At 46.9% G+C, this 22,690-nt stretch overlaps 1 protein-coding gene across 1 annotated transcript in view; it reads left to right on the forward strand.

The window, feature by feature from the left end:
- Position 1: 1 nt before the first annotated feature.
- Positions 2–22,690, forward strand: part of SAMD4A (sterile alpha motif domain containing 4A) — a gene marked incomplete at both ends in the record, with an annotated part of 96,422 nt that continues 73,733 nt past the window's right edge. Inside the window, one exon of the mRNA XM_010011763.1 lies at positions 2–193. Coding sequence (XP_010010065.1) covers positions 2–193 — 192 coding nt within the window. The remainder of the gene's footprint in view (positions 194–22,690) is intronic.

A 22,690-nucleotide genomic window follows, 5' to 3' on the forward strand; every position in this document is an offset into this window, starting at 1 on the left:
GTGTTCCGAGTCCAGGTCTGCGTGTTGTCCGGCTGGTTCAAGGGCTGGAACGAGTGCGAGCAGCCTGTTGCGCTGCTCTCGCTGCTGAAACGCGTTAGCCGGACCCAAGCTCGCTTCCTCCAGCTCTGCCTGGAGCACTCCCTGGCAGACTGCACCGAGCTCCACATCCTCGAAGGAGAGGCCAACAACCCCGGTGAGTGTTATTTGCTGCAGCTCTTCTCAAACGATGCTCTCATGCAGGCAAAATTAAATACAGAACCCGCAAAAACCACGCAAAACCCACCCAAAACAACCACCCAGGGGAAGAGGTCGGGAGCCACGGCTTCCCAGCCTGATTGCGTTTGCAGCTTTTCTCCTTATGTTTTTGTTTTTCAAACGGGTGATGGCTGATTTCAGTTTGATTTTTTTCACAGCAAACTACTCTGGTCTATGGTGTCGTGTAACTACGGTAGCATGAATGATTGGAGGGCTTTTTCTCTTCCCTCTCCCCCCCCCTTCCTCCTTCCATGCAGTTTCCTGTGAAATAAGTAAGTCAGGTCACGTAGAGTCTGGATTTTCTAGGCTTCTTTTGGACAACGTGGCTTGCTTTGCTTTCTGCAACATGCAGAAGCAGCCCATCGCTACCTTAGGCGAACTGTTATTTTTTAAAGGTTTGGGCAACTGGGTTATACTATTTTTTTAAATTATTTTTATTTTTTGAAATGTGGCAATTCTTATTTCATCATTCAGATCCTGTTTGGATGCATTTTTTTCCTGCGGCTCTGAATACCCCCTTGTGTTTCAGTGGAGCTCTAAGAAAATGCGAGTAGCCTGCTCTGCGTTACTGAACATACAGGGTGCGTTACAGAGAACGTGCGTGGCTACGAAAGTGTATTTCGGGTTTATTTATACCCCATTACAAGTGACTCAACTCCGCAGAAGTAATTGGAGTTGGAACAGGATGAAAATGGCACGAGGGATGTGCGAATGGCGCTGTGTGCTAACGTGTTTGTTTATGGGTGTGCGTGCACTGCAAACATGTATGTTCCCAAGTGTGTGTGCACGCAGATGTATGTGGGAATGCCAGTTGCTTTAAGCAGAGTTTCTGAAATGCTTAAATGAAAGTAGGGAAGGCAGAATCCGTCTGGAAGTGCGTAGTTCTGTTTCCCCAACCCCTCCAAACAAAACAGCAGCAAAAACCAGCACAGCAACCCCCCATCCCTGTTGCAAAGCATCCCTTTTGTTTAAAACCCCGGAGGGGGTGGGAGGGGGGTGCTGGGAGTTTTCACTTTTGGGTTGTGTGTGTGGAAGCAGTGCCAGGGAGCATTTTGTGATAGGTGGAAATCTGGTGGGTTTGGAAACCTTGTGGGCTGTTGGCGGCCGGATCCTGAGCGGAGCCCCGGATCCTGAGCAGAGCCCCCGGTGTGGATGGGGCGGGAGGAATGCAGGGTCCTTCTCCAGCTGTTCCCTATTAGAGCTCTGAGCCGGCAGGATTTGGCAGCTGCCTGTGCTGCCATTTGATGACAAGGTCCAGTGCAGTGCCGTGTTCTACTGAGGACAGATTTAAGTCCTTCTGCAGGAAACCAAGCCGGGGGCTGCTCTGGCACGAAGGGATCGGGGCTGGCTATGGGGGAGCAAGGCTGGAATTGGCTGTTCCCTTATATAGCTCGCAGGAATGAGAAGGAGGAATGCTGCCGAGTGTGTCTGGGCGCAGTACTGCTGGTTTTATAAACAGCTGAAGGGCCAAACCTCATCCATTTGGGTGGGGAGGCCCCCGGGGGGGGCAGGGAGGGAGCATGCTCTCTAAACTCAGCTGCTCCGGGATAAATGTGCAGCCTCCAATGCTGGCCTTAGCACAGGCTTGCTGCAGTTCCCGCTGCAAGTGGGTGTGAGCAGTCCATTTTAAATTTGGTATTTTTTTAATCAAGATTGTGAATTTTCATTCACGTTGTGGTTTCTGGCAGTAGCCGCGTCCCCTAGGTTGGTCAGGTCATTAGAGGGGGCGATTTACCCCAGGTTCTGACCACAGAAAAGAGGAATTATGAAGGGAAACAGCATCTTGAAGTCTTCCTAGATACGAAGTCACATATGGCTGCCTGCACGATGGCATTTGCTATGTGTAAGCCAGGGTGGAAACCAGGGGTTGGGCCCTTCCCATCTCCACTCATGCGAGCAATCCCTGCTTGCCCCTGTAATCCCGCTGACCTTGCTTGGCACGAGGATTTCTCCTGCAAGCAAAGCTCGGCATCCAGCCTTCTGCCTGTCCTTTAGTGCGTTTGCAGAGCTGCCTGCACTTTCCCTCACGTTTCTTCCAAAACCAAGCTGTTCCTCCAGGGCATTTGTAACTCTCATAGCAAAACCTGGGTCTGTTGTGTTGTTCTTTCTCACCAACCACCCCTCTGTATGGTTTTCCCATGGGATGGTCATATCCATGCATCCTGCAGAGCAGGACATGCTTTTCTGAGCTGGGCAGTCCTGTTGCAGTGGAGGGAAACGTAGCTGAGATTTGCAACCAAGAACTGTCAGAAAAACTGGTTTTGTCTTCAGTGTTAACACTTCCTTCTTGTTAAAACCACCTGTACTTCTTAAATTGCTCCTATTTGGCACCCGTTTTGCAGCCTGGCATTTGTTGCTTGCCTGGCAATGGAATCACACCAAGTTGTTCTGAAAAGCAGAGGCATCATCTAACCTTGTTTTACTCTTCACTGTTTTTATCCTGTTGTTTGCGAGACTGATTTAGATTTGATTCCCTCCCAGGCTGGGGACTGAGGTGGCTTGTGTTACATCTTCCTGGAGTTTGCTGACTTGGAAATGGTGGTTCCCCGCTTGTAGGTGCCCCACCAGCGTCCTTGTAGATGTTGGGGATGCAGCGTTGGTGGTGTTTGAGGGACTCTGGGGTGACAGGGTTGTGCAACCTGAACAGGATATAGGAGCTGGTTGTAAGATGTGAGGTCTTCACCTTCAGTGAAGAATGGGTGAAGTGTTCTGTCTGGCAAAGGGTGTCTCCGTGACTTAAACAACACCAGTCTGAATGCAATGTGCTGGTCTGATGTGCTGCAGGAAGTGTCCGGATAGACTTAACAGTGGGTTAGATGAGTTGTTTTGTATGTGCAGGACCTGTTTCTTGCCCCAACCCTGTTGGGGCGGTGGGAAGACTTGAATGTTTGCAGCCGTTAGAACGAGGTAGCAGCCCTGCTGTGTTTGTTGGTGGGTGGGCACCATCCTTAGCAGTATCATTACCAACAAATGAGGTCAGGAGGGGGCCCAAAAGGAGCATGAAATCCTCACTGGCTGGTGAAACTGGGCACATGAGGCATCAGGTGTGTGTGGACCAGGCATGGAGGAGAATTCTGAACAAAGATGTCCAGCTTGTTTCTTGCCTGGGAGACTCCACATGAGAGGTCTGCTGTATGGCAGATGAGATGGGAAAACCTCAAGGAAGAAGAATAACTTTTTTTAGCAGTTAATTGACATGGAGAAGCAAGTATATTTCTTTTGAAAGAGTTCCATCTTATTTTTTCCAAGTGTGATGCTATTTTTGATAATGATAGCCCTCCTCGTTAGCATGGAAAGCCCAGTGTGGTTCTGGCGTGAACCTTCAAAAAGCCCTGAGGACCCTCCTCCTTCTGTGGTTCTTTGGATACCTGCTCAAGCTTGGAGAGGTGGATATAACCATGTTGCGCCCTTCAGATGAGAGGCATCTTGTAGAAATCTACACGGGTGTCTCAGAGCACACTGGGGATGTGGTGACTATATGCGGTGTGTGGGGCTGTGGAGATGTCTGCGGGACTACCTGCAGTCTGTAGTGCACTTAAAGGTGTTGCTTGATTACAAAGTTAAAATAGAAGTGAGAAGCAAACACGGGAGGAAATCTATATATGTTTCTTCATTAGGTGAAGTGTACAGCTTGTAGTTTTTCTATATGGCAGCTGTGAGTAGCCTCACAGAGCTTTAATGGTTTAGCTAGTGAAGAATGTGGGGTGCTGCTAACTCAGTTTGAGCACAAATGGCTTGGCCTGCCATGCATGGAGAAGAATATGGAAACCATATTATCCCTGCACAGAAATAGAAGTTTCAGGTATTACATAGTGCTATTTAAAAGCCTGCTATAACTTCCTTCCTTCCTTCCAGCCTGGCCTTGCTGGGCAGCTTCAGTCCCAGCTGCTCGGAGCCATCAGGACGTGGCAACCTTCTCCAAGCCACCAGTAAAGGTCAGGCAGGAGTGCAGTGTGCCCATGGTGGGAGCAGAACCCGTGCTGCTGCTGCGCCTGCCGGCTGGGGCTGAGACACAAGGGGCACCAGGCATGGCCACCCTGCAGGGTACAAACCCCTTGAGGAGACGTGAGGGTGCTGTATCCATGGAATGTGGTCCATAGGCCCTTGGCATTGAGTGCAGGATGTGCTTCTGATCTCACCTGCTTGGGCATTCCCTCTCTGATGGCCAGAGGTGTGACTGGAGGCTTTTTGCTGGAGTAGTCCCACATCCTGTCCCACCAGCCCTTGCTTGGGAGCTGCTGTGGCTTCCTCACTCCTGCAGTCTCTGCTGGTTAACAGAAATGCTTCAAGTCTCCTGCGGGTCCTCTGGATATCCAGACACCCACCTGCACTGATAGTAGCAGAGTGACAGCTTCAAGCTCCTGGTCTTGAAGCTTTCTTTGCCCTATACACAGGACATTAACTACTTCACATGTTAAGGCCAAAATCTTTATTTCATTTCGGCAGGCTGTCAAGTTCCATAATGAGAGCATCAAAATGTCCTAGATTTCTTGTCCTGGGAAGGACTGGCTGGAGGAAGAGACAAGGGTTGCAGGGAGCTGTAATGTCTTTAATTAGACCAAGTGATGCAGCTGGAAAAAATGGCCAAGCATGAAGCTGCACCAGCTCAAAAGAGGGCTTGTGTGTTTGTGGTTATTTTGTTTTATTTTTTTTTTCCCCCAACTGTACCAGCTTGTCTATTAAAAGGTATTACATGTTCCTGCAGACCTCACTTCTTATATCCTTGGGTCACTGTGGCTCCAGCCCTGTGACTGTTGTTGCCACCCTGGCTGCAGATAGTCTCCCAGCATACTGGGAAGCTGCCACCTCTCCACCATGCAAATTTTGCAGTTTTCCCCTAGTGACCCCCACTGATGGAAAAACCATCCAAGTGTCCAGTTTGAAGGTGCTTCCCAATTTTTTTCTTCATTTTCCTTGGCTTGCTGGTGCGTTGCAATGCTGAGCTGTAGCCTAAGTGCCCCTGGGCTATGTGAGAGCTGGGGTATCCTGTAGTGGGGACTGGAGGGACAAGTAGGCATCCCAAGAGGAGGATGATTGGGTGAGAAGCTAATCCCTGTGCTCAGTGAGAGCAGTAGGAAGTTCTGAGTGCGGTGCTGGATGCTGGCATCATGTGTTCCCTCTCCACGCTGTCCCTGCCTGGAGGGGGGTATGAGCAGCCCTGCCAGCTCTGCACATTAAAAATAATGAGCTGGGACTTTTAAATGGAGAGATAGGCTGAGTTCTTGGACACTGGTTTCTTCTAATCTGCATGTCGTTGCTTGAGCTGCTGCCATGCATCTTGACCAGGTTTTGTTTGTGAACTTGAAGGCTAAAAGCTGTCTGTGCTGGGTTTTTCAGAGAATGGCGAGGGAACGGATGTAGCGGTACAGAGCAATGTTAGCCAGGGGCTTTGAGCAAGGCTACACACCCAGTATTCTCTTGCAATCCAGAGATATTTTTATTTTTAAAGATGCTTTTCAGAGTAACTGTGGGAAGCACTGCAGGCCAGTGTTTGGCTCACACTGGCCCTGGCTGGAGGCAGGTCTGTGGCGCAGTGTGAAGAAGGCTCCCCTTTGCTCTCACCCTGCTGCTGGAACCTAGAGGAGACGCCTCTGGGCTTGTGCTTAACTCTTCTGTATCTTCTTCTGTTTGCTTAGAAATGCCTTCCCTCGCGGTTCCTGGCATGCATCCCTTGCAGTCGGAGGAGGAGGGAGAAGCTCGCCATGGCTCGCTCCCAAAGCACTAGCAGTACAAACGGCGAGGTTTCCTCCACTCTGCTGGGTCGATGCAGTGGCTGGTGTGCCTTTTCCCAAAGGGCAGAACTTGCCGGGGGAAACTGTTTTTAGGTAGCAGTGCTTAAAATGAGATGGAAGGAGGAAAAAGTTAACTAATGAGAGCAGTGTCGTTTGCTGCCTGGAGCATCGTGTGGTGTAAGTGGGTCTGCCCATAGTGGGCTGCTGTCTCCCAGAGAGTTTTGCATGCTTTGTAGTGTCCTTGTAACCATTTTCACATATAATGTAGGCCTCAGCGAGGGGCCTGGTGCCTGGGTTAATTTCCCCACTGACTACAGTTGGGGAAAAATCCCACTAATGTGCATGTAAAAGATGCAGAGATTACTTAATGCATCGTCAGATCTGAGAAGGAGTTCTCTGCCTGCACCAGCTTGTTGTCCCCACAACAGTGAGTGCAGGGAGGTTGTACGTGAAGGGGAGGAACCGCATGGGGCATTGCTGACAGTGTGTTATAGTCATCAACCTGCCAAGATACAGATTGATGGGAGAGGTCAACAATAGCTTTAGATCAGGGGCTGAGTAAGAACCAACTGTAGAGCATCAAGTAAAATAATCTAGTTTGCAAATACACTTATCTTCAAATGAGATTAAGTGGATGAAGGGGGAACGTGCTTTGCTCGTAGCTTTGGCTATTGCCAGTGGATGATCATCTGTACAGTTACATCCTTTGGCGTGCTGGACCTCGGCATCTGAATGAAGCTGTTTGCCTGACTTGCTGCTTAGATTTTACATGTTTGTATTTGGGCCAGTTACTTTAAAAACAGTTGATGCTACGGTCAGCCAGAATTTCCTTGAAGCAGTTGGTGAAGGTTTCTGTGGACCAGGTCAACCACCCATCTCCTACATTTTCTTGAGCTTTAGCCTTTCTTTTTCTCATCTTCCATTAAAAAACACCTTTGCTTTCATGGGCCACAAATTAAGTAACTTTTTACCAAGCTGGGAGTTACGTTGTGGTCAGCGTAACTGAAATAGCAGTTAGTGTGAACACTTGCTTTATTTTAAGATGCATTCGTCAGTGCTTTAGATCTCCAGCTTCGTGCTTGTGTCTAATGTTACTGCAGATAACTGTTTGGAGAAAGGGCACCCCTTGCACTTACACTGCTGCATCCAAGCCCCAGGGTCATTGCTGGCAGCTCCTCGGGGGTGGATTCATTGGATGGAGCTGATGTACTGCAGTGGCTGCTGGGCTGTGTTTTGGGCTTACCACCTGATCACCCCAGTCTTCTCCCCACTTCTTGCATGGTGCCAAGTGAGTGTTGGAGCCCATGGCAAAGCATAAGTCATCATGTTTGAAACCCACTCTGTCCACAGAAATGCGGGAGTGGGGCTGGACACCAAGGATTGCATCTGGGATGACCCATTACATGAACTGTGTGCATGTGCCCTTTGCGTTTTCTTTCTATTTTCACTGAATAAACAAGGCCATTACTATTTTACTAACTCTTGGTTACACAGGAGCTGTTTAGATATCTAAAAGCGGCTGCAGGCCCTCATACAGGGGATGAATGGGCTTGCATGCTTGCCCCTTTTCTCTTGAAAAATGATGTGCTTATCTTTGCAGTGCTCTGGTCCTAAGAAGGAGACCCAGACATTTGCAGAGGTCACTGCTGAGTGTGAGTTTGGCCATGGCAGATAGCCAAACCAGTGGCTCTCCATCTTGGCCCCAGTAATTACAAATGAAGCAGAGTGAGCAGATCTATTCCTGACTTTCCACCTCTGCACCGCTGCTTCTTCTGCAACAAATGTGTTAAGTAGAAGGGCAGGATCTCATCAAAACAAGGTTGGGATTGCTTCCCTCTTGTAGAAGGTGGTGCTGACTTTTCTTTGGAAGAGATTTTATGGGCAGAAGGAGTTGTGTTTCCGGTATATGGGGATTCCAAGCTGGGTTTCTTTTGCCAGAGCAGAGAGCTGGGGTTGGTTTCACCCATTGTGTGATGGCCATGCAATTTGGTCTGTTCTGATTCTGAGTAAAGAGCAAAAATTGAGCCTGGTAGGTGTGGGAGGACCAGTTCTGGAGGCAGCAACCCCATTTGCTTTGTGTGTGGCAGGTTGTTAGCTGTGTGTGACCGGTGCTTGGGCTTTTACTAGCCTTTCTGTGCAGGAGGCAAACCCCATCTTGTCGAAGGCAAGAGGAAATGCAAGTGAAGGATTTATCAGCGTTGATGCCTGGTTCGCAGCTTGCAGTTTTACTTGTGTGTTTGCACGTCGTGGCTCCCTGGCATGATGTGGTTGTATCAAAGATTTTGGTGAAGGTGTTCTGAGTTGTAGAATGGTTTTTCCAGTGGGGCTCTCTGCTTGCAGTTGTGCAGTGCAGCACCTCCTCTAGGGCTTTCTGGGCTCAGGGTTCCTGCTTGGCATAAGCAAAGGCTCTGCTTGCTGATGAAGTATGTAGGCTTGCAATCTCTGAGGTGAAGCCAGGCTGATAACGATGTACTTTGCTACTCTTAATGGCTACTTAGTGGCTACTGCACTTTGTAGACTTTTCAGAGCTCTAATGCAGAAAACCTTATCCTATGATACAAAAATAAGCCACAGGGCAGAAAAAGACTCTCCTGTGCACACTGCCGCACTTCAGCAAACTCTGGTGGTTTTGTGTTGTGAGCATGGGACTTTCTGTATGGGAGATACAGATGGATGGTACTGGTGGCCCTGTTGCACCAAGCGCTGAGCCAGCTTCTGCTGCAATCCCTGGAAGTCTTCCCTGATGTTTACAGGAGCTGGACGTGGCCCAGTGTGTTGAGCTATCATGCCTAAAGATATTATTTTACTTAAAGTAACATTAATGTTGTGAGTGTCATCTGCAGGATTCAGCAGCTTTGCCCTGCTCTTCGCTTTTGAGCAAGGCAGCCCCGGAGTGGAAGCACGGGGCGCTTTAAAAAGCTTTTCTTCTGTTACTGATCCTCACAAGTAATTAGTTCCAGATTTCTCTTTTTCTTTTCTTTTTTTTTTTTTTTTTAATAAAACTTATTTCAGACAAACCACAAACCTACCTTACTTTTAACCAGTTATTTCTCCTGTTCCTTGCCTACACTTTTGCCTGCTAGGGGTATGGGCATGTGTTGTGTTTGGAGTTTTAATTGTTGTTATAGTTCAGTGGGTGGATAAAACAGGGTTTGACCAGGTTTAGCTTGCAGTGTTTTAAAACTCTCTTTCCATGCCACTGCATTTTTTTTTTCTTGTTATTTATGTTCTCAAAGAAAAACCCCTGAACCTCACAGATTAGTTCCTCTGATTTTTCAGGTCCTCAGGTTTTTCCTGTTGTCCCCTTCTCCCTGCCCCCTGTCTGCAATCGGAAGTGAAGAAGGAAGAAAACCAGGACAGAAATGTGGAGGAGAAAAAACCCACAACTTTTGTTGTGGAGAAACTTGGCTGATCTGACGTTTGCAAGCAGAACATAGTGTTTCTGTAGCAGCTGCGGTCTGTGCTCACACATTTCCCTGGTTTTCATAGTTTTCCTGTTGGGATATTCCCCTTGTTTCTCACACAGCATACATCGGTGTTATTTTTCTGCCTTTTTTTTGTCCTCTCTGTTCCCCTGTGTGTTCAAATTGCTCATGGGCTCAGCTTGGTTCTGGTAGCTGTATTTCTTTTAAATCTTACAGTTCCAAAGAAGTGGATTATTAAAAAAAAAACCCAAAAAAAACCCCCAAAAAACAACCAACAAAGTCCTCAGGGTGTTTCCCTCCAGATAATGTGAATGTAGATGAAATGTTGAGTTATAACTACCTGAGTGACCTTTTAAGATAAGAATTGTTACTGACTGGCGGTATTATGTTAAACTGATAAGAATTCTTTTAAAAAGAGAAGGGGGGGGAACCCAACAAACCCTTCAGTAACCATAACAACTTACTCAACAACGCACAGGCAGCACACAGCTCCTTCCTGATGCTGGGGTCTTGAGGATGGCCTCACAGGGATCCCATCCACCAGTCCCTTGTGGGGGGGGATCTGGTAAACCTCCCTGGAGCTGCAGGTTAGTGCTGTGAGGAGGGTTGCCTGAGGTTACTTGGCTGCTCCTGTTGCTGTCAGCCACCTAATTTTCTTCATCTGTAGGGATTTTTAGCCAGAGAGTTGTGCTGGGGCTCAGTCCTGTGCCGCTGGGTCTTGTGCTTCAGATTTGGGTGTGGTGGGAGCAGGAAGGGTGCTTTTGGAAGTGAAAGGAGGATGCTTTTGATCATCTTTACTTAAGAAATGAGGAACTGGGCAAGGAAGGTTCTTCCTTACCGTTACTGTGGTGGCACAGCCCAGCCGTTGGAGCATCATGTGGAGCTGGGTCTCATCTCTCTTCCCCGGCAGAAGTGCCAGCTGACTCTTATTATAACAGAATCAGGAGTCTGCTGTGGACATACGTATACTTAAAGCCTTCCTTTGCCCAGGTGAGCCGTGCTTGGCGTGTTCATATGTGCTGTTCCTGGGGATGCTGCCAATGTAAAGCAGAATTCACACTCTTGCCATGGACTTGGTTACCTTCTGTTATCAGGGGTTGCCACTGAGATTATTAAAGCTGAAGAAAACTGACAGTGAGCAATTGATGTTCTTTTTATAATTACTACCATCTTCTTTCCCCATCCCTTTGCACTTGTATAACCTGCATGGTTTCAAGGAATGTGTGTGTCCACGCTCATGGCTCGCAGATGGGGGATGAGCCTAAAGGTAATCAAGCAAAAAGCAGCAGCTTGGAAAGCACAGAGACCCAGGAGGTCTCAAAGGAGAGGGATAGAGATAGACTTGATAACACCAAAAAATACTCTTAATGTTTTAGAATTGGGTCTAGGGAAAAAATGTTTATTTGAATACATACAAATGGAAGAGGCAAAGGTGTGCAGCAGAGTGTGTTCAGGAAATCAATTACTTAAACCTGCTCAGTTAAAAGAGTCATCGAGGCAGCATGAATTCTTTTAACGATACCTCTTAGCACTGTGTAAAGGTGTCTTCTTGGGCTGCACATGCTAACCTTTCATCACGTTATTCTGAAGCAGTCAGTTGGATGCTGAATGCTTTTTGTAGCCGATGTCAAATCTCGGTCAGCCGGAGAGCCTTTATAAATAAAGGTGTCTACTTGTATTCAGGCATACGTGGATAATAGCTGCTGTAATTCAGCTGGCCAGCTCGGCTACCTGGCTTTTATAAATGACTGATGAGAGATTCCACTGAGAATGAGTTATTTAAAAGGATGGAGCTGCTAGAAGTGGTCTCTGTACTAATAAGTGTAGCTAGTCTCTATCCCTGGCACAGGTGGCCGGTGTTGCCCTCCTTCCACTGATGTCCTGGGTTTATATTTCGCACAAAGCAAATGGTGTGTTAATCAAACTCCTGTGTTGCAGTTAGATTGTAGGGCTCTGCATTAATTGTTTGCAAGCTGCAGTTGAATCTGCCAGTTTGACATCTTTTTTTGTTTTTTCTCCCCCCCTTTTTTTTTTTTAATGGGAGTGGGTAAACACTCAGAGATCTCTCTGGACAAGCCACAGCAGCTGGAGGATACTGGTTTCTCTATGGAGTGGAGGAATTTCATCAGAGGAGCTATTGTTTGACTGTGTTCTCAGCATTTTGGCAACTGTTCTTTAGATTAACCCTACAGAAAGGGAAGGGTGCTCTTTGCCGGCTCTGAAATAATTGCAAAAATGTGGGCAGATGCTTTTGCATTGTTATAAGTTCGTACTGGTTGGTAGTGGGGAAACGTGGTGTAGGATTAAGCAGTGAAGAACCCAAGTGCTTTAAATCCCTCCTGAAGCCAAGCTGGATGTAAGCATTGATGTTCAGTTGTTTTCTGTTTTTAAAATAGAAATAGTTCATGTTTTTCCCCCCCTACCCTGAGCAGTCGATAATCCCGATGTGTAATACCTGGGGGTCCTGCCACACAATGGGCACAGAGCCTGGTTGGTGCTGCAGCCCAGCCCTGCTGAGGCTTTGGGCTTCCCATGCCCTGGCTTAGATATGGCAGGTGGGGAAGGAAACCTTCCTCTAGCTCTGAAATGTTTGTGCCTGAGCTATCTGTCTGCAGGGCCCTTTTAATATTTATTTATCCTTGTCCTTCAGCTTGAGTCTTGGCAGAGCTGTTTAACATTGCTGTATATCCACGTGAGGTGTTCCCCAGCCCTTTCACTACTGCATCGCCTGCAGAAAACATCTCGGCAGAATGTGCCTTCTCTGGGGTGACTCTTGTTTGCTTATTTTCTTCTATTAAAAAAATAAATAAATCAAAAAATAGGTTGCTAAAGCTTTTCCCAGGAGACAGCTCATCTGAGTGACTTCTTGCATTCCTGGGCTCTTGTCCCCATCCTGCATGGGAAGGCAGTGCTGTCCTTGTGCGCAGCTGATGCTTGCATGCAGGATCCTTTTCAGTCTCCCCCAGCACCGTTCAGGCTTGGACCCTAGTTGCAATGTGAGAGTCCCACCTTCAGGATGGGAACAAAGAGGGATGTAGTCTGCTGCTTGATGAAACACCCTGCTGAAGTCAGTGATAGTTTTAGCTAGGTTTGATTCCAGTGGATGGGTCTTGCTCACTGGTGAAACAGATAAACCCCCAAACTTCTTGAGGTTTTGAATGTAATTATTCTGACTTTATCCTGAAAAAACTGGCACTGGTGGAAAATGGGAACAACCTCTCTAATCCTGCTAGGACCACTGAATCTGGCACCAGTCTCCTCGGTCTGGAGGAAACACTTTGTGATACTGAATCTCTGTTTTCTGTGAAGGCAAATCAAGATAGTCTTGAGTTAACAAATAGATGGTGCTCGCAAAAGCTGTTGGGGAGTAGGGGAGGCAGTATAGGATGGTGTGGCTCCAGAAGGGCAGAACTGCTTGCTGCAAACTTGCCCGGCTGCAAAAACTTGGCACAGTGCACCTTTCTTTCCTGGGCACATGGCCCTTGGGTGGTACAGGCTTGGTAGGAATAGGGATGATGTGCAGATGTTGAGCCCTGGATGCAGAACTGCAGCTGTATCTTGTCCAGCGGTCCCACCGGCTGTGAGCTGCATGCTTGGGCTTTGCTTCCCATGGTCCCTTTGCTGCTGGTGAAAACCCAGGATTGTGACTCTGAGCAGTGGTCATAGCACAGTTAAGATAGTGCCCACCTTACCTGGGGCTTTACAGAGGTGATTGGTGGTTCACGATGAATTTTGCTTTTCGAGTTAGTATGAGCTTATGTATGAAGGTGACAGTGTCTGGTTTACCAGGGTGATAAATCTGGTGCTGGTGGATAGTGAAGAACCCGCATAATGGGTTAGGAGGTGGCTTGAGAGAGCCAGACTGGTGTAAATCCAGAGGGGTGAGTAGTTCCCATGTACCAAGGGACAATATGAAGTCACTGTGGACCAGAAGTTTCACGGTAGCCTGGGATCTTGCCTGTTCATGCTCTGCTGAGTGTAAGGACGTGTTGCCCATACATGACATGGTGTACTTCCTTGCAGGGGACCAGGAGCAAAAACAGGAGCCCTCGAGCTGTGTCTGTGGGATGATGAAGCTCCTCATTTAGTGTGCAGCAACTTCTTCCTCTGCCAATGCCTGCAGAGCTGAATTCAGCTCCCAGCTCCATTAGTTGCCAGCTCTGCAAAACATAATCGAGTTGAGTTTTGGGTTTGTTTTGGTTTGTGTTTTTTTTTTTTCAATCTGATGTGCATATTTTTGTTCACTTTACCCATACAATTACACTTTGCTTTATTATACACAAAGAGATTAAAAATGCATCTGGCAGAGAGGATTGAAAACTGGTAATCTGGCTGTTAAGAAGCACGCAATGTTTTAGGGTTTCTTCCTAGATGTAACATAAGCAAATGCAATCCTTTGTAGCTGAAGTTTTCATAGGGAGAGCTCATTAAATCTAGTGTGATTGTTCAGGTAAATGAGAAATGAATTAATTCAAAATGCAAGACTAAATCCTACCACATTAAAGCAGTAGTCATGATTTAAGAGCTTGATTTTGGTTTGTTTTGTTGGGGGTTTTTTTGGTTGTTTTTTCGTATGTGAACCTGGAGCAATAAGGTTGCTTTACCTTTCAAAGGATTTAACAAGTCGCTCTAATTTTCTTTTAATGTTGCAGTGCTTCAAAATAATGCAAGGTCAGACTGAGCGTAACTAATTCCAGTTTGAAAGCAGAGGGTAGCCTGTTTCTCAATAGGCTTACAATTAGTGCAGCAGTACTCCTGCCTTCAAGAGGGATGTAGCAGGAAATGAGGCTGCTGGAATCTTAGTAAATAAAAATGTGCTTGGGGATGGCTGTATGTTTTCTTTTCTTTTTGTACGAAGAGAAGGAAGAACCCTGTAAAAGCCAAGGTTTAATTTAATTTTGCTTGCTTTCACGTGTGCTTTTTGCCTGAGAGGGACACCTGGCAAGAGGACAGGATGTGGCAAAGGTGCCCTTGCATCCTTTGGGATGGGCAAACCCCTCTGAGGGTGTGTCTTTTGCGTCCTCATCGTGTGTTTGCCTGGGTTTACCCATGACATGGTGCCAAGGATGCAAGAGTTTTTCTCCCAGGGTCTGAATTGGTCTGGTGCTGCTTAGTGAGCCCTGCCGCTCTGTCCCAGCACGGCGCTGGGTTTCAGGGGCCATCACCTTGCTATTTTGCAAACTCTTTTTGTTGCACCATTAAGACTTCTTGTTGTGAATACTAGCTTCATCATATTCATGTCAAAACCCCCCTCTGTTTATTTTCACATAGCTCTTGGTGTGCTACCCATTCTGGCCTCCTGTGTAATAAGAAGCCAAAGCATCATCCTGCTTTTCCTGCAGCAAGCCCCACAGTGTGCGTGTGGCCGAAGCGTATCTTGCTTAAGTCAGGTCATCTTTGGGGATCCTGCAGCCTATTCTTGCTGCGATGCTGCTCTGATGGATGGTGGAAATAGCAAGTAACAGTTGCCCTGTCACCTTACTGTTGCAGGTGATTTCCAGGGTCCTCCTCCTCCGCTGTCATTAGAGAGCGGTTTCACAACTTGTCCCTTGCTGCATGTGTTAATTGTGCTTTCAAAGTCTGGACTGCTGCCACGACCATGTGTATCCCTTTCTGCTGTACATCGTGGTCTCCTGCTGCTGAAGGTGGCAGGGAGCCTGGTGGCACCATAAGCACAGGCAGGGAAAGGGGAGCTCCTATGCCCTGGCTCCTATTTATCGTTTCTTTCCTTGTCTAGAGAGACTGTTTTCAAGATGTAGAGGTTGCTGGTGGTCACAGTGTTTGCTGCCACATGCCCACAGGAGATGGTGAGGACACATCTCATTTCCCGCCAAGGGCTGCCCCATCGCTGCTGTGATGCAGGTGCTGATCCCTGGATTGCTCTGACTCTCCCCTGCATGGGTTGTAGCCAGCAACCTCCCATCCCCTCGGTTCCAGCTGGAGACCTGCCCAACAGCACCAGACCTCCCCGGGCATCACCTTCCCGCTGGCAGAGCCATGGCCAAATAAAAATGATTTTTCTTTCTCAGTCTCCTACCTGTCACCCAACTGTCTGACCTCAGGAAGGGAAACGGGGCTGTGGGCATCTCTCCAGCCATGCTTCAGTCTGCTTTTATCACCCTTAAAATGCCTGCACACCGTGGTTTACAAATGCAGTCATCTCTGCCACAAACCATTGAGGACTTGGGTTGTTGTTTTTTTTTTTGTTAACTCCTTATGTGCCTCTGGCTGCTGTAATTTGGCCCGTTGTGGTAGAAATACCAGTGTGTGCTCTGTGTTTGTGCTTTATTTATTTATTTATTATTTTTCAGCAAAGAGCATATGTTGCAGCTCCTGGGAGGGAGGAAAGCAGCGTCAACTTTTCATCTCTGTCATTGCTAATTTAAAGGGTGAGAAAGTGGCCCGGGTCTGTTTTTAAAGAACTGGGCATGTACTGATAGTACCAGTGTCGGTACTGAATAACTTAATAAGTTGAAGAATGCAGCGATATCTAAAATTAAATCTGTTCTTAATTGCTGGGTTATAAATTGCAGCATTTTCTCCAAATGGAATTAATTTATTATTTTTCATTTGCCAACATGAGGCTCAGCAGCACAAACCCCACGGTTAGCATTAATACAATAAGGTGCTTCCAAAAGGTGTGTTTGGCATTTGTAACGCACAATACCATATAACAAACCATAAACTATGTCAAAATACTGTTAAGGTGGTAATTAGAACTTCTAAAAATATGTAGAATAGATGAGTACATTCCAAATTGTGACTTTTCAATGAAGCTCTTTCATAAAAAACATTGTTTCTTGCCAAAACAAATTCAAAGGCATTTTTGTAATTTCTGTTGGGGGAAGGAGGAGTGTTTATCCAGCCTTCCATGTTGGCTGGGCTGCTTGACTTTTACTTCTTTTTTAAAAAAAAAGGCAGTGCAAAAAGAGGTATTTTTGTCTGAGTGTGCATTAAAAAGTGTTGCTTCTGTCCTCTCCGGAGTGATGTGCAAAGTGGGGTGAATGCTGGAGAAGGTTACGCCTTAGGGGTGCAACGCTCTTCAGTATCGGAACTGAAATCCAGCAGTGATGGGATCCCCTCACGCATTGCATTTGGGGCAAAGGTCAAGAGCTGTGCCTCACAGCACAAGTCTGCCGGGGGTCCTGCCAGCATTGGTGGCAAAGCTCCCCTTGCCTCTGGTGGCTCCTGGAGGAGGAACCCTCTCTGTGGGTGCTCAGGGTGGGGACAGGGTTCCCAGCTTGTTTTGCTGAGCATCTTCTGCAGTGTCCAACTAGTGCACAAAGCAACATTGCTTGAGGAATTTATAGTTCTTCCTTCTGATATTTTGGGGTTTTTTATCCTTCTAATTTTGGACATGTTTTGACAGCTTTTACCTGCTGAGTCACCATTCATCCTCTTGCACAGGAGATACTCCTGTCATACCAATTTCCCAAGCAGGTTTGAGCAGCCATCATTTAAAAATAAACCCTGTCAAGGAAGTATTCCCCCCCTTTTCTTTTTCTTCTTCTTCTTTGTTTGTTTGGTTTGTTTTTTTTCATATCACCAACTGGTTTTCCTCTGTGTGCTTGCTTTCTTACACAGATAGCCTTCATGTTGCTGAGAATGGCTTTATGATTTATCATGTCCTGCAACAGTGTACTGCAGCTCTAAGTTGAAACCAGATAACAACGTGACTTTTGAAGATAACTCTATCTGATTCTGCATCAAGTTATCTGGTTTTCCTAAGATGGATTTTTTTCAGTGGTGAACCACAACTTGAGCACAAACTGTTTGATTCTTGTAGCTCCACTTAATACGTAACTCCCCATCTGCAGCAAGTAGCCATGGCTGTTACTTCTGGTGGATGGGAAGGGAGGGTTGGTCTTTCCAAGGGTAACCCTGATATTCAGGCTGGGGTTTTTTTTTCCCCCACTTGCCAGGTTCAGATGGCAGGAGTGTTTACAGCTGGTTTTGCCATGTTCCTTAGTGCTTTATCTGTAACGCTTGCAGAATGCCTGTTGGCAGCCAGACTGTGATGGCCACCTCTCTAGAAACCACTTGGAAAGATTTTGGATTCATGCAATGTGGCTTATTCAAGATATTGAAGCAGTTGCCTTCCTGTTGCTTCAAGTGCTTTCTGCCATGAAAATGCATCTTGGATTTATTTGCTTTGCTTTATTAGCTGTGGTTTTGTGCATTGGGTGGTAAATGTCAAGAATATTGTTAGCTCCTTCCTATTTCTATATTCTCACTGACTGGAGCCTGTGTTGATGCTGCAGATGAGGGGGAATGCTTTATGGCATGCATGGCTATTCTGCCTGGGTGGTGTATTCATTATTTTGTGGATGCTCCCACCTTCTTCCTTTCCAGGGAATACATTGCAGAAATTAAATATTCAATCTATTTATAAATTTCAGTCTATATGTTAGTCCATTTATATATTAATCCTCCAGGTGGTTGCATTTCACTGTAATACAGCTGCTAGTGGGATGTTAATCTTAGCAAAGGTCTATTTTAGCTTTCTCTTGGTCGTACAGCCTGCTGTCATCCCGCGGGGCAAATCCTCCCCCAGGAAAGAGGAAGGGAGACTATTTAAGGAGGAACAATTTGGGAGGGAGCAACTGCAGCTGAAACCGAAGCCAGGTTTGGGAGGAGGAGGCTGGGATGGATCTATTTCAGGAGACAGCTTGCCTGGCTATGTTAGTCTTGGGCATGGAGATGTCTGTCCACCTCCTTTGTGTCTGATGTTCAGCACTGCATTTGACATGAGCAGTTTAATGCATGACTGTTTCTTGACATGCTTGCACGGGGACACACAGAAACGTAGCATGCCATGGCTGGTGTAGGTGCCTTGCTCAGGGCCTTGGTGGTTTGGGGGTGTCTGGTAGGTTTTGTGGCATCCTTCAGGGTTATACTTGTGCGCAGGTACATCTTGCCCGTGCTGCAGGTGTTAAACATCATGTGTGTTTTGTTGTGTGCCTGCTCCTTCCTTAAGGGTTTTTATGTGTTGTCTTGTCTTCTGAGAGTCTCAGATCACAGGCAGCCTCTTGCCTAAACCAGAGTCTCATCCTGCTGGCAAACATGCCTTGTTTTCCTTCCTCTAATTTCTTCTAATGAGTGGCCCATCTTTTCTATAACTAAGCTTATAATGCCCTGGGGATATGCTGAATTGATCAGCCAGTAAATCTTTGACGTCAAATTCAGCAGGGCAGCTCGGGTCCCCATGGGAGTGAGGGTTAAATCTGAAACCCATGGGATACGTTTTTCAATCCCGGATGCGATGCTCTAACCCTTACCCCTACAGTTTTTCTTGATGACACAGAAGAAGACAAGATTTGTACTTCTGCTGTTTTTAAATCTGAATGAGTAATTCAGTAATGAATAGCTATCAGTTCATTGCTTTCATGTTAAGGAGACATCCTATCCTTTTAAAGCCTTTATCTAAAAATTGGATAGTGAGCTAATTTCTAATCTTGTGCAACTAACCAGTACTTGAACATAAGGTTTCCCTTTATCACTGCTGTCTCTTTTGTTACAGCAGTCTTCACCGTATGTTTTTTTGGAGAATTTGACATCTAGCTCAGACACATGGTGACACACTCTTAGTCCTCCCTGTGTGTGTAAGTCTAAAAATGCACCCCCACCCCCCCTTTTTAAGTTTCCAGGATGCTTGTGAGTACTTAGTGCTAGAAAGGAAAACAAAAGGCCCACCAACAGGTTTTGCAAAAGAAGGTTTCTAAAAATGTCTTCTTTCAGTGAGGAGAGCAAGTGCGCTTTGGCTGTAACACAGAAATTGTTGATGTTTTGCTAAATTTGCTGAGGGGTTTTCAGTGATTTTTCTTTTTTTTTTTTTTTTTTCTTTTTTTCTTTCTTTTTAAACACTTGGAAAAATCTTGTAAAACCGGGGGATGTGCAGTGGTTTTCCCTCTTTTGTCTCCCCTGCTGCTTCTCACCAGGCCCTCCTTAGGCCAGACAGCATGGCCCATGTGGAGATCCTAAATCATCTCCTTGGTGTGTGTGGCAGTCCGTGTGCACCAAGGCTGGGCACGAGCTTCCTTCTGCCCTACATCTTTTCTGCTTGTTTAAGGTAGAAATTTTGTAAATACATTTTTTCTTTCCCTCCCTGTCAGCCTACATGGGGACTTGAGGGCAAGTGGCTCATCATGGCCCACATCCTGGGGAGAGCTGCTGGGGAGGGAGCAGGGATGCTGCAGCCCCTCTCCTCTCCGGCATTAAGTGGTTTTGGCAGGGTCAAAGCACTAAAATTGCAGTAGGGATGTGTTTAGGGGAAAGGGAACCTTGGTGGCAAAAAGGGGATGTGATTGCAGGAAAAAACTCAGGGTTGTGGGATGGGACTGCATAGTTGGGTCTGAAGCTGCTGCAGTACTTGTCCCTCTCTCCAAAGGATTTCAGCTTCCTCATATATTGAATAGAGGGTGAATTGGGTTGTGCAGTATTTCAATTGTTTTTTAAAAATCAGCTTTTTTACAGTTACTGTTCATCCTTCCTCTCAGACCTCCCTTTGGCTAGTGATGTGTGGTAAAGAGGAGCAAGAAGAAGAGGAAATCCTACTCAGGATAAAGAAAAGTGGTTTGTGTCTAAGTGCTGGAGTCAGTCAGTGAAGCGTGAGAAGGGCTCGCACGGGATTTATTGCTGCCCCGTGTTTCTCAGCTTCAGCCATTTTCCTGTCAAAGTAGAAGCCACACAAATATCTTGGATTTTATTATTGCCATGCTAGAGGAAGCATTTTCTGTCTGAAAGAATAGCTGTAGTTTCTTGGGTAGTTTAGAGGGATAGTGTGCCTTTTGACCCAAGCAGAAGCTGCAGGGGCTCTCAGTAACTGAAGATGATGATGGTGTTCTGTGGCGTATCTGAACCTTGCTCAAAGCATGCTTCACTTTTTTTTCCAGGGGGGTTATATGCACCACTCATTTCATACACAGCTTTTTTCTAGTGTGTGTTGGTTTGTGTGCAAGCCAAGAGCCAGTTCCCAGGGAAGACTCCCTGTTGGCATCCCAAGAGGAGCAGGATGAAGGCGTGTCAATGCAGCGGGCTGCAGAGGGGGCATTCAGCACCCTGAGTAAGGGATCCCTGTGCAAACTCCACTCCTCCCTCCCCTCGCTCCACAGTGGGCTCCCCTCTGGCTCTGGTGTCCTTTGGAGACCCTCCAGGAGAGCATCAGCTTGGGGAGACCTCATGCAGCTGGTGGGGATGGCTGGATTCCAGCTTCCATCCGTGAAGGTTTTTAAAAGGTGTGTAGATGTAGTGCTTAGGGACATGGTTTAGTGGTGCACTTGGCAGTGTTAGGCTTATGGTTTGACTCAATGATCTTAATGGTCTTTTCCAACTTAATTGAATGATTTCACTCTGGGAGGGGGATGGATGGGAATTCCATGTGTGTTAGGATGAGGAGGTGCCTGCCCACCCAGGCTTGCTTTATGGTTGGGAGCAAGGGGACCCTTTGGCTCCAGGGAGGATCCTTCATTGCATCACATGCGCCAAGGGATGACTGTGAGAGTCATGCCTCTAATCCAGACCTCTTAGAGCTGCTGCTGCACCGCTTTTGGTAGGTAAACGGGAAAGGTTTGGATGAAGGCAATACGTGGTGGGTGCCCAAGCTGCTCCCCCCATCCACAACTGCAAGATAAGCCAAAGGGAAGTGTGGGGATGTATTCCCTCCCCTGGCACGCACATAACCCCCAGGGTTGGCGGCCATTTCAGGACTGCTCTCTGGTGACCAGTTGCTTCTCCTGCTCCTCCTCCTCCTCCCACCAGATCCACTGCCTTCCCCAGCCCAATTCCGTATTTCCACCTCATCCGTGACATCCCTGCTCCTGCTTCCGAGTCAAGCCATTGGAAGTTAGGGTCTTTGGGGGGAGCTTTTGATGTTGGGGGAAGAGAAGCAGCAGTGAGACTGGCTTTGTGGGGTCTCGAGGTCTGTGCACCCACATCCCTGCATCCCCAGTGTACAACCTCATCCTGTAATTGTGTTTGGGCTATAAAATGTGCTCTTTTAGGCTTGAAAAGTCATGTTGACTTGGATTTGCAGAGCGTACAAGCCTGTAGCTCCTGCTTCTGCAGGCATGGGTTGAAGTCAAAGTGTCAGCATCTGTCTTGATGCTTGACCTTTTGTGTGCTCTCTGTTGCAAACATACTTTTTTGTATGAAGAATACATAAAGGTCTGTGCTAAAGGCAGTCCTGGTGGGATGGCTTCAACTTTAGCCCGTTTCTTGATCCTCTCCTCTTTCTGTAAGAGGAAGATAATCTACCTTGCAAGGGTACTGGGAAGCTAAATTAATTCACACTGAGGTCTTCAGATAGAAAACGCTGCAGTAAGCACAAAGTGTGGGTTTAGGCACAGTGTTGTATAGCAGTTGGATGGTGCCCGTTAACGTACACATGGAAGTGTGCTGATATCTTTCAGCATGGCTTTGAAAATCGCCTGTGCCACTGGAAGTGTAAATACAGGAAGGATAATCAGCTTGGTGGTGACCTCCAGCTTCCAAAGCAAAGCCTTGTCTTTCCCTCCGTTCTTGACCCACACCCTCATCTCCCATTACAGGTCCATACTCAGGACATGCACTTGCAAAGCTCTTTCATTTTTCCTTATCTGACAGTCACAGATGATTGCAGCTCTTCATCAGGAGGCCTGACTCCCCTCCTGTCATCAGGCAGCGAGGTTTAAATGAAAGGAAAGTTTCTTTGAGTAGGACAAAATAAGGCTTCACCTGAATTTCCTGAGTCGTTTGGGGCTTTTTTTGGTGAGAAATAGCCTGGAACGCTCCTTGCTAGAAACAAGTTAAGAGCTGAGGTGTCTGAGCTGAGTATAATCATTTATTTGAAGTAATTATAGTAATTTATTTTAAGCACACTGTGGAGGCTGCGATAGCTTTGTGATCCTTCACACAGGTGAAGGAGGGAGAGATGGGGATGGGGTTTTCTGTGTTGGGGTGTGCTTGGACGTGGCCATGCACATCTTGATCAAAAAATGTGAGACATCCCCCACCATCTCCCCTCCCAGTTCCTCCAGCACACAAGCAGCATTGCTTTGCCTTATCACCATGCAAGATGATGGATAAAGGGGAAATTGCTCCTCAGGCCCCTCTGCTGCCTTCGCACTGAGGTTTCTTTGCATAAGGCTCAGTGCAGCTTCTCGGCAGAGATGGGAGCTTACCCCTGCAGGAATAGGGCTCTCCTTAAAAGAAATATTTGAAAAGAAATGTTTTTGGTTTGGGAAATACTTCCAGATCCTTAGATCCTCCGTCCAGAAGGGAGCATGCTGATCCTCTGGTCTG

Source organism: Nestor notabilis, unplaced genomic scaffold, assembly GCF_000696875.1.
Source record: "Nestor notabilis isolate BGI_N333 unplaced genomic scaffold, ASM69687v1 scaffold22263, whole genome shotgun sequence".
Lineage (NCBI taxonomy): Eukaryota > Metazoa > Chordata > Aves > Psittaciformes > Psittacidae > Nestor > Nestor notabilis.